General features: G+C 37.0%; 1 protein-coding gene across 2 annotated transcripts; it reads left to right on the forward strand.

Moving 5' to 3' along the window:
- The first annotated feature begins 1,859 nt into the window (after positions 1 to 1,859).
- Positions 1,860 to 12,367, forward strand: LOC127419074 (ERBB receptor feedback inhibitor 1-like). 2 transcript variants are annotated; one of them, XM_051660157.1, is made up of 4 exons: positions 1,860 to 1,993; positions 7,966 to 8,119; positions 8,725 to 8,807; positions 10,087 to 12,367. In XM_051660157.1, exons 2-4 carry the CDS (start codon positions 8,064 to 8,066, stop codon positions 11,094 to 11,096), a joined length of 1,149 nt encoding a protein of 382 aa, XP_051516117.1. In that variant the 5' UTR covers positions 1,860 to 1,993; positions 7,966 to 8,063; the 3' UTR covers positions 11,097 to 12,367. The 2 variants fall into 2 exon arrangements, with proteins under 2 accessions (XP_051516117.1, XP_051516118.1); XM_051660158.1 differs by lacking the exon at positions 1,860 to 1,993 and adding an exon at positions 8,235 to 8,345 and having other exon boundaries at positions 8,030 to 8,119.
- The last annotated feature ends 242 nt before the right edge of the window (positions 12,368 to 12,609 follow it).

A 12,609-nucleotide genomic window follows, 5' to 3' on the forward strand; every position in this document is an offset into this window, starting at 1 on the left:
TGTCTATCTTGTACTCAGTCTACATAAATCTTTTTTTTTTCTTTTTTTTTTCAAAATCACAAACAGTCACAGTTCACTATGATATAAAATGTACTACTGTTACTTCAGTCATGGTTACTACAATATTACTATAGTAAAACCATGTTTTAAGATGGATATTATGGTATAACTGTAGTAAAACCATGGTTAATTTTATTTAAAAAAATAAAATAAAAATAAAACATGGTTCCCACCAAAACTCATGGTTACAACAATATTACTATAACTATGGTTAATATATGGATACTACATTTTTACTGTAGTAAAATCATGGTTATTGTATCGACATTCCCACCAAAAATTATTATTACAGTCATGGTTACTACAACATTACTGTAGTAAAAACATGGTTCAATATGGATAATATTATAGTCATGATTACAACATACACGGATGGTTACTACAATATAACTATAGTAAAATCATGTTTTCTGTCAAAAAACTAAAAAAAAAATATATAAATGTGTTGATGTGAAGACGAGTGGAGATTAAATAGAGTACTAGATTTAAAAATATATAGGCTAGCGTGTATGTGCATATTACCTGCGTGACTATGAATTAACCCTGCGACTGTAAAATAATACTGATTAAATGTTAATAAATTGAGTTTATCAGCAATCATAAATCAAAGAAGAATGATATTTTACCTAATCGTGAAGTGATAATGAGGATGCACTCTGTTAGTGACACTCTAAACTCCTGAAAAAAGGGGGCGCAGCTGTGCTTATTTATGAATTTTCGATGGTAAAATCAAAATATATTTTATATTACTTATGAAAAGGGGTACAAATAATTGACAGTGTTGCATATCAGCGCAGTAATTTGACAAAAATTATAGTTTTATGTCTCTAGTATTACAGTTTTGATGAAACACCATATGGGACCCCCCAAGTTAATTTTTTTTGGTCTTATGGAGGGTCCCTTAACTCTTATGGGTGGTCCGGGACACCCCCTGCCCCACCTCGATTCGAACACAGTGATTTTCCACCATGATTTTTAATTGAAGCATTTATCTGTTAAGTATTGTGCAGTGTTTCAATGTAATTCCACGTGATTCTGTTTCCCATTCATGATTTGTCAGACTTTGATTTATTGCCAAGTAGGTGAAAAGTATGGACGTGAATCACTTTTTAATACATTCGTGCACTCTTCTAACAAATTTATAAGTGTCTGAATGAGTTTCTTTTGTTAATGTTTTTGTTTGTTTTTAATCTTGGTTTGTGAGTTGAGTGGACTTGATTCATCACTGATGTCTTTTTGTGTGACATTTTCTGTAATTCCACCTCCTCTCAGTTGTTTGCGTTCTAGAGCAGTGATTCATGACTCCATATGGAAGACAGATCCAGCGGAAACGAGCAACTTCCAGAGTAACACCCTCCCACTCCCACTTTCTACGCCTACATACTGTGACAGCTACACAGACCCACGTGTACATGCCTGATGCAGATTGTGAAATGGAATATTTAAAGAAACATCCTCACAGCTGTTTGGATTCCAACCACCACCACAATACAACATGCGAATATTAGGCTTCATCGTTAGTTTTTTACTGGGTTGTCTCAGACTGGGTAATTTAGCCTAAATATTATTATTACCTCGCAATACTGGAAATTAAATGTTATAATTTTTTTAACAGGGAGACTTTGCGTTTTATGTCCGAAAATGTAGTATATTCCAACACAAAACACGTTGCTTTTCATAAGAAGTGATGCCATATAAGGTCGCACTGATCTGCGCCTTTAAGACAAGGGCGGGGCTGGCAGTATGACGTAGGCAATCCATATAAATAGTTTCCAACTCGCGCTAAATCGAGCAGCGGAGTCGTCGGTTGCACGTGCGTTTTGTTTAGGTGACTGGTTTATAAAGATACGCCGGGATTACCCACAACACTCGTCTCAGTTACACTGGATATAAGAGAGAAACAAGAAACAAGCCACTAAGGAATATTTAATCAGTAAGTAGCCTGCATATTTTAGAGGGTTTTTTTACGTTTTAACTCGCTTCAGAGATATACGTGTCAAGAATGTTTTGGGCAACTCGCATTGTAGGTGCAACTCGCGTTTGTTCAAGTGAGCCCCTAACAATAGTTGTTCTTTGGACTGGAATTGAGTTGAGATGAGTAGCACCTGAGTCAGCCGGAGAAAGGGTTTGTCAGTGGGTGTGTTGAAAAGGACGTAGAGTAATCTTTATTCAATTTCGTACTTTACGAGTTGCCTTACGTCACTCTAGGGAACTGTACAGGACGATGAGTACGACCTGTCCCTGTGTAGTAGTAGTAGTAGTAACCTAGTTTATCATTTACCAACAGATGTATGGGCACTTGCACGTATTTTATAGCTCGTCTTGACAGGGATCATGACTAATATTCTGCATATTTTTCCTTTTTAGCATTTTTTTAAAAAAGAAATATAGAGGAAAAGCAAGCATACAATTATTTATTGCTTTTCACACTACTCTTAAATCTGGATTTAAAATTTCAGCTGTGAAAAATACTTTTTAATGTTCATCTGATAATTTATGGAGGACCGAATGTGACAATATATGTATTTATTTATATTTAATATTTGCAAAGAAATAATTAAAAAAAACATTTAATAAAAAAAAAATGAAAGTGTACTTGTCAGTAAATAAATGTTTCAATTGTACATAAATTAGTATTTATACATTTATTTCCTTATTTATGCTATTGTATTTATTTCTATTATATTCCAGTATTTATTCCAGTACCTAGTAGGACAGCAGCACAGCGAGGGAGGCAATAGGGCAACACATTTGAAAAAATAAAAGCAATTTTATTTTTGTTAGTTTAATTAGCTATCACTTAGCCATACATGTATCCAGGGTTGCTTTAACTGGAAACTGGAAATTCTGCATTTGACCTAAGCACAAGCTTGATGTTTAGAGCAGAATTATCAGGTATTGTAGTAGAATACCTGTATTAACTTAAGGTGTTCATGCTTTTCATCTGTCACTGCATATTAATATCAGGCACACTGATTAAGTTCTGTGAAGTAGCCTATTGTGCATGTATATGTGCTTTTATATTTGCCCTTTTAAAGACGGACAAAACCGGCAGACAAGTTTCAAAATCTTGTTTCAGAACAGCGTTTGATTGACAGATAGAATTTTCACACTAGAGCTCCTTGGTTTTATCAGATTTGCGGTTGAGAAGTTAAAAAACAAAAACAAACAAAAAAAAAAAAACATCATGTATCCACTGTCGTGTATATGCAATCATAATAGATGCTGCACCCCTGGATGTAGACCATGACGAAAAATTTACAACTCAGTCCGCCAAAGTGACAAAAAATTTTTTTTCTAGTGCAACCTCTAAGTCAGTGCTACTCAACACGGGCCCTCAAGCCATCTTTTTTGGCCCGCATTATGATTTCATCATCAAAAAATATATTTATCAATAGCCTATAAAACATGCATGAATTGTGAGGTGTCCATTTTCCAGAGTATTTACGGTAGCTCGCTGGATTGCTGAATCACAGCACAGTTAGAAAGGGAAATAAACCGCGAAAGGATGTATTGAATGAAATAAGCAACAAAGATTATATCTGAGCAAAGCTGACGTTTCATGAGAGTGACGATCCGTCAGCGCGCATTCATAGAAACAGTGCACAGGCGCGGTCTGTCAATCAAGAATGCGTGCTCTCAATCTCACCTGAGAGTCGCTCATCAGCGCAAATCTGTCAAATCCGTTTGCGCTTAACGGAGATAATGCTTGTCATGATAACTGGAAAGAATAATAGTTTATCTTGCAATAACATTGTTGAGGCGCCTTCACACAAATGCTTATTAGTGGGCAGCCTTAATTTCACCGCAAAACGCTAAAGAAGGTGAACAAATCTTTATGACTTCTCACTGGAGCAGTTTTGGAATTAATAGTGGATATATCTCTCTTGTTTTGGAACGTAATATCTTAGTTGAGTTTGTTGAACACTCATGGAGTTTACATTGACAGTGTCTTTGACAGTGACAACTGAACTGATAATATATGTTTTCTTTATTGCAATGAATGTGATAGGAAGTGTCTTTTAAAAAAATTAAAACCCAACCATGAGAAAATTTAACTGTTACACCCCTAATTTCTAGGCTTTTAAGATATAATATTATATTATAGAATTAATAATTCTTAAAACTATTAAACTATGTGTGTGTGTGTGTGTGTGTGTGGCCTGATCAAAAGTTTACACACCCTTGAATGTTTGGCCTTGTTACAGACACACAAGGTGACACACACAGGTTTAAATGGCAATTAAAGGTTAATTTCCCATACCTGTGGCTTTTTAAATTGCAATTAGTGTCTGTGTATAAATAGTCAATGAGTTTGTTAGCTCTCACTTGGATGCACTGAGCAGGCTAGATACTGAGTCATGGGGAGCACAAAAGAACTGTCAAAAGACCTGTGTAACAAGGTAATGGAACTTTATAAAAATGGAAAAGGATATAAAAAGATATCCAAAGCCTTGAAAATGCCAGTCAGTACTGTTCAATCACTTATTAAGAAGTGGAAAATTCGGGGATCTCTTGATACCAAGCCAAGGTCAGGTAGACCAAGAAAGATTTCAGCCACAACTGCCAGAAGAATTGTTTGGGATACAAAGAAAAATCCACAGGTAACCTCAGGAGAAATACAGGCTGCTCTGGAAAAAGACGGTGTGGTTCATTCCCTATTTGAACTTTTTGACTCAACCACAAGATGTCACTGTGGCCTTCAAGCTTTACTCTGGAGCACTCTGAACTTGATTGCTATGCCTGAAGTAGAAAACACGCCCCCTCATTACCATGTGGACAAAGAAATGTAGAAATACATAAATGTGGAAATAAATGAATAATAAAAATATATGAAAATATTACAGTACAAAATATAAGTATTATTGTGCAAAATCTAAAATAATGTAGGTAACATTCTTTGTAAGTTCCTCCCTGCGACATTCTGGGAAGGTTAGTTTATGGTTATAAAAAATATAACCTACACAATATTAGGCAGCTGGTTTTAATGTTGTGGCTGATCGGCGTATACTTGGCAAAATAGACTGCTATGTGCTTTGATATTCACTTTTACCTAATATAAATGATCAAAATTGCAAAGGGAACTTGTAGTGAAAGTTCAGTTATTGTGACCCAATTGTGTTACAGTTTTAATCTATTTTCACCACAGTATTTGGCAAATTGTTGATGCTGTTCCTCTGAGTCATGGATCTGCATGTCCTCTTTGGCTCCTATCCCAGGCCCTGCTGTTGACGTCCTCACACCTCTTTTATGCTTCTATAGCAGGGCTTTAACATCATGCATAAGAGCTGCCTGATGTTGAAAATGCACAGGCAGTCTCCCTACCACAGAAGCACAAAGGACCATTTATGCTTAGTGTAGCATCTGCATGGAGGTCTTTACTTGGAGAATTGACAGTTGTTAGTTTCTGCCTTTCACGGTTCTGACTGAGGCAAAGCATAGGCAGAGCATGTGACAAGTTGCATAATGAAGCCTGCATGGGTATTTCATTGATCATATTCTGACTTGCGCCCAATCATTCCAGCACAGTTCTAACTGAATGGTTTTGTTTTCGAACACAGATACTTGATTGTGTTTGGGTGTGATGTCTTAAAGAACTGATATTGCATCACCAGCGCTTCATAGCTGAGCTGTTTGTTATATCTATGTGCCTAAATGTAACAATGGAAAAAAACTTCACATTCATCTCGCACAGCTTTTGGAAGTCAATGAATTTCCTCCAAGAAATGAAGCGCAAGCGTATAATCCCTAATATTTTGGTCAATATTGAGATCACAAATATTTAACACGATTACTCGTTGATTTTGGAAACATCATGCATTTGTTGAACTTTTAAAAAAAAAAAACAAAACAAAAAAAACCTTGTCTTTAACAGTGGATTTCCTTGAAATGTAAATGCACTGGATAGGGGAGGAGGCGATTGTCATATGATAATTATTTTATGTATTGTGGTCAAATAAAGAAAAGCCTCCATCGCCCCCATTTACAGCAGGGGTGCTCCCACTTCTATGGAATGAGATCTGCTTTTTCATCATGTTATTGCAGCAAGATCTACCATGTACAATAAAGGCTATCCATTATCACAATACCACAATTTCAGTAGTCAGTAGTGAAATTTGATGATTCGCGATGCCAGCTTCAAAACCACAACAAATAATAATTCTATATGTTAATTATGGAAGAATGGTTTCAAGTTCTTAATTATTCAAGACTAGTAAACAGTCAGTAATAAAACAGCAAAATAAAATAACAATAAAAATCCAAGACAAAACAAGACAAAAGACTAATCAAAAACATATTTTGTTCCAGTGTATAATGGGCTAAGACTACACTCTCTCAGCTTTGTTCACTTCGATCCGTCTTTAACTCACAAAAAACAAACTTTATCTTCTTAATAGAGCTGTGTATCGCCGATTTGCTTCATGTTAAGATAGTGAACGTGATGTATATTATGATTCACTACATTGCGAGTCATCACGTTATAATCTTAACTGCAGCAAACACGCGTGAGCGATGCGCGTGCCCGCGCCAGAGTGTGCATCAGCTAGGAGAACATCAGTCTCTTCACCGGTCACTTCACACAACTCAGACGCAGCACTGACCACAAAAATGCTGGTTTTGGAGTTTATTTTCATAACCGCTTCCTTATTTTAACTTTAATAAAGGATGCTTTAAAGATATAATGCTGGGGTGTTTCATTGCGATTATTTCTCGATGATCTCGTTTTCATAATTGTTGGAAGCCAAAATCATAATTGAAAATAAAATTTGATTAATCGCCCAGCCCTAAGTGTAGTTCTGTTGGGAGACTTGTGGTCATCATCATTACGCAATAATTAATTTAACCTGTTAGCCAATCACATATTAGCTCCCCCTTTAAATGTCACTATCAGCCTATCTTCTCCGCTGTCCAGTGTGCCGACGCAGCAACCTCCACCTCCCCCGCTGCCACCAATAGAGTCCCCTTTCTGTCCAGGGGGTAGTCTCCTTGCCCCTGCCGCCTTTCATCTGGCAGGATTTGACGGTTTGAGTTACAATCTCATCGGGCCGTCGGACGGGGCTTGCACCAAGATTGACAATAGTCAATTCTCACGGTATTCCTTCAATAATGGACTCTGTGAATCCATTCGGTCTGATAGAACATGTTTAGATGAACATGTTATGTATTTGAAGTGGAGATTTTGTTTCTTCAATGAACACACTGCAAATATTGAAGCGTTTTGACTTGAATCTGAGTACCTTTTTTGCTATATGGTGAATTCAGGTAAACTGGGCCAAGTTTGGACATTGCAGTGACAAAAGTGGCCCAATTCACTCTTAAAAACATACATACACACTCTACCGGTCAAAAGTTTTGAAACACTTGACTGAAATTTTTCTCATGATCTTAAAAATCTTTTGATCTGAAGGCGTATGCTTAAATGTTTTAAATTAGTTTTGTAGACAAAAATATACTTGTGCCACCATATTAATTTTATTTCATTATAAATCTAAAATTTAATTAAAAAAAAAAAAAGTTTTTGAAATTGATGACTTTGACCAAATAATAAAGAAACGCAGCCACTAAGTGCCCAACATATAGATGGGAACTCCTTCAATACTGTTTAAAAAGCATCCCAGGGTGATACCTCAAGAAGTTGGTTGAGAAAATGTCAAGAGTACATTTCTGAAAATTGTAGGCAAATGGTGACTACTTTGAAGATGCTAAAATATAACACAGTTTTGATTTATTTTGGATTTTGTTTAGTCACAACATAATTCCCATAGTTCCATTTGTTATTCCATAGTTTTAATGACTTTACTATTATTCTAAAATGTGAAAAAAATTATAATAAAGAATAAGTGTTTCAAAACTTGACCATGTGTGTGTATAATAAATATATAACATTTATTTTTCTACTTTCAGATTATTTCAGTGCCATTATAGTGAAGTGTAATGGAACGTTTGAGTTCACTAGGTTTGAAAATGGTCCAGGGCTAAACTAGCCTCCATTCTCAAACAGGATGGCCTCTGCCCAGCCATACTGGGATCAACACCATGACCGTGACTCCATGGACAAGTGAGTGTGAACTGAGTCTTCAGCTTAAAGGAACGGTTCACACAAAAATGATCTTTCTCTTCATTTACTCACCCTTGTGCTGTCTCAAACTCATATGAATTTCTTTCTTCTGTAGAACACAAATGAATATATTTGAAGGATATATAATGTCTGTTTGTCCGTTCAATGCAAGTCAGTGGGGTCCAAAACTTTCAAGCTCCAGAAAGAACAAAACAGCAGCATAAAGGTAGGCCTAATATGCATACGACTCGAGTGGTTTAATCCATGTCTTCTAAAGCAATATGTTCAGTTTTGGGTGAGAAATGGACAAATTAAACTCCTTTTACACTTTAAATCTTCTGCAGTTTTGTTGACGTGATCATGAGCTAGATGCGCTTGTCGCATGGGTTGATTTGCATTGTATGGACAAAACAGACATTTATCCTTTAAAATATGTTCTTTTGTGTTCTGCAGAAGACAGTTGTATGAGTTTGAGTCTGCATAAGGATGTGTAAATGATGAGAGAATTATAATTTTTGGGTGTACTATTATTTAAACTGTTTTTCTATTGAGAAGTCTTTCTCTTGTCACAAGATTTTGAAGCCTTACATTTTTGTATTTTGTAGGATGTTTTTTGGTTTTTGTTCCGAGTCCATGGATAACAGCTTGAGAATGCATCAGCAAGATTCTGCATCAGTGGCCTTTGAAAGTGAGTGCATTCTTGATGTTGAATTATATCGGCTCACACAGCGTTTGATGGCACTTAATGGTGCATATCACAGTCTGGTCACCCTCTGTTCTCTTAGCATGTTGTGTATGTATCTCAAGAAGCGCAGAATGTTATAGGAAGTTGTAAGATCAGAAGAGCAAATGACAATATGTCAAACCTTTGATAAACTCCCAGTGTTGTGACTGATACCATCTCAGGAGAAAGAGCCATTGCAAGATTACTTGCCTCATTAGGGTGACGCTTTTATGATTAATATGACTCTGTTGATTGTATATGTTAGGGTTGTCACAATACCATAATCATATCTTACGATACTATACCAACTATACAAGTATCATGATAAGTTGCATCACGATACCACACGATATTGTGTTAAGTATTTATACAAATACAATGTTACAACTTTTCAAATCAAACAAATCTACAAAATGAACCAAATTTACAGAAATACATACACATTTATAAATGCAAATGCAATGACCTGTATGTGTGCCGCCATATTGTTTACGTGCATCGTTCTGAGTTCAGTGCAATGTTCGGTTTTTCAGAGAAACAGTAAATCTGTAAAGGTTAAGATGAAGCATTTAGGTTCAGTGAAGTGGCACTAACTTTTGTGTATTCTGCAAAAGCAGTGAGATGTGTCAGTGTTTAAAAAGTTGCTGGTGCTTCCTTCAACTTACAATCTCTGTAGGCATTCACGGCAGATGGGTTTTCCCAGTCTTATCAGGCAAAACCCCAGAATAATTCAAAATCTTGCTACGTGAATTGTCTTATTTAAAAGCTTCTCGCTCTCCTGTTTTATTTAAATCCATATTATCCATTAGGAGACACGGCTGCTAAATTAACTCCTTGGGATTTAGATGCGTGTTTGAAGCATGGGGAAAAACCACATATTAAAAAAACAACCATATAAGGGGCCCATTCTAAACAGCATTTTGAGCCCTTAATGGGCACTGCAGGAAGGGGACGTGACTCAAAGACTACTTTTTTTATGTTATTGCAGACATTGGTCTGATTCAAATGAATGTTTTAGCGAATATTATATTTACTTCTGCACATACATCATTACTTATGATACTACCATATTGATGGTACTACAGTTGAAAAATACTGACACCGCCAGTATTTTGAAGCTTTAGTGTCGTGATCCTACCATAGCACTGGTATACGTGCAACCCTAGTATATGTAGGTGGATTAGATAGGAATTACAAAAGAGCTTATTCTCATTTATGTTCTCAATGTATTTTTGCTTCACAGGAAGGACGTCTGGATCATTTTCTCTGCCATGTTTATATCCAAAGACTCCCAATCCTACACAGTTCTTCTATTCCTCCCAGTGCCACCCACCTGGGGGAGACCAGGTGGTTCCGTCCTTGCAGAAACTGTCTGTTTATGAGAACATACCCCCTTGTTCACCCAGGAAAAGCTCCAAGCCCCTCCCTCCCCTCCCAGACATGGGCGATCTGTCCTCTGATGAAGCGGAAGACAACGAGGTGGAGTTTTTCTCCAGCACTTCTGAGAGTCAGTGTTTGATACCTGCACGCTGTTCCAAAACCTCATCCTTCCATTATGGCATGCCAGGCAGGCGCAGCATCCGAGGAAGTGGTCAGATAAACTTTGCTTATAATGAAGGGATGCAAGAACATCAGAAAGTATGTGGGATGAAGCCTCAGTGGGAGCAGACGGAAACTCAAGACCGAGACAGACCGCAGGAAAGGCCCCAACGTCAGCTGCACCATTCTCTTTCTGGCCCTGCTGGATCCTTCAAGTCTGCAAACTTTAGGCCGGCCAGCCTTCACCTCACAGCCCACAACCACCCACAGGAGAAACCCGAAGTCCCACCTCGCATTCCTATCCATCCTCGCCTGAGCGAGTGCACAGATGGCAGATGGCCGTCACCTGTTGATTATGATGTTGACAAACCTCCTAAAGTTCCACCCAAGGACCCCATCCCTCAGGTCATACCATGTGCCATTAGTCCAAAGAGTCTCCCAATTTATGTCAATGGAGTAATGCCTCCTACTCAGAGCTTTGCTCCCTATCCTGAGTATGTCAGCAAGGCTCAACACAAGCAGAGCTGTGAGAGCTTGCTGGCTCCCCATATCCCCTGTATTTTGCCCATTATGGAAGATGGCAAGAAAGTCAGCAATACCCATTACTTCCTCCTCCCTCATCAGCCTGGGTACTTGGACAAGTTTGAGAGGTTTTTTAAAGCCTCAGACTCAGGTGCTACTCATGTTGATTATGAGCCCAAGTGGAACAGTTAGAATCTGAAATCCTCTGGCTTAAAGTGGAAACTAAGAAATACACTAAGGCCGGATATAAACTGATATTTTGTTTGAATGATACTTGCAGTGTTCCAGATAACTCGCCATTTTTAGTGTTTGGGCAGTATGTCCTCTGACTCCATACAGTCAGAAACAGTCAGAATTGATGGTTTACCACTGCTGGAAACTCCAGAGCAGCTTTGTTGGAAGTGTCCTTTATGGATGTGTTTTTTTTTTTTTTGGTACTATTTTTCTTGCTGTATTTTAAGTTATAGTGTGCAGTATCCTTTTATGAAGGAATAGGATGAACTGTTACACTGTTATCAGTTTTTTAACCTGAGGATAAGCTGGTCTTATCGTGATTTGTCACTCTGAGATGAATGCGAAAAAAGTTTGATTTTTTTTTTTCTATTAACCCAAGTACAAACAATATAAATTCAGATTGATTTTCTGTACAAATGACAATGTAGTGTAAGACTAGTATTATTAGCAGTAGCATTCAAGAACAAGCACTGTCAACATTGGATTGTTTTACTCTCAAAGTCCAGGACTTTGCCACATGATGCAATCATACCATTGAGATGTTTGAGTTGTACTTGTTATTAGTTATATAGTGAGATAAATGGAACAGACTGGGCAAAAGTGTTAGTATTCAGGTCTCCATGTGAAGATTAATTGCCTTTTTTGTGCTCTGGTGCTTTCCATTTTGGAACATTCAGATGTGACACAAATTAATCAACTTATTTATTTCAAATTATGACATCTGTAGTTGGAGCTAGTTTCAGTTTGCCAAGAGCAAGCAGATTCAGTCATGCCAAAGCCCCTTTTCATCTGTTACACCTGTTAAATAGGCAGTAATGCCACTGATTCAGTATTTGGTTTCCAAAGCCAGGACACTGGATATAAATGAAAAGTTGACCATTGGTATTTTGTAGTTTTATACCTGTTTTACCCTGAAGTTGCATCACTTGTAAAAGGAATTGTGAAAGGAAGTTATGAAAGTCCATGATTGGTCCTGGCCTTGTGTTTCATTTGTGTCCAACTAAAATTTGATTTTTAACTTTATAAATAATCTTTAAATTATCAAACAAATAATTTAAAATTTCTGCTACTTTAATGTTTTTCCTTCCAACAAAAAATTACTTTGTTTTCTGTGTGAAGGCTCATGTTAACTGACTTTGTTTCAACCAGAGGAAACATGCACTATCTTATAAAAATGTACAGTATTGGTGGTTTTTATATACCATAACGTAAAGAAATAAAGTAATAACTTATTTATGCACTGATGTCTTGAATGTCTTTCAGCTCCAGTGTGTTGAACTGATCATACTCCTGTTCATCATACATTTTTTCATGCAGTTTAAATTTCTAATTTTGTGATCACAGCAAATCTTGCTTGTTATATCAACAGAGACATTATAGTTTTGTCCCCAGATGATTAAGCAAAGCAAGGCTCCTACATTCACTTATCAGAATGTATGATATGTTGAGGTGGTATCAGCTTTATTGTGGA

This window comes from Myxocyprinus asiaticus, chromosome 28, assembly GCF_019703515.2.
Source record: "Myxocyprinus asiaticus isolate MX2 ecotype Aquarium Trade chromosome 28, UBuf_Myxa_2, whole genome shotgun sequence".
In the NCBI taxonomy this organism is placed as follows: domain Eukaryota; kingdom Metazoa; phylum Chordata; class Actinopteri; order Cypriniformes; family Catostomidae; genus Myxocyprinus; species Myxocyprinus asiaticus.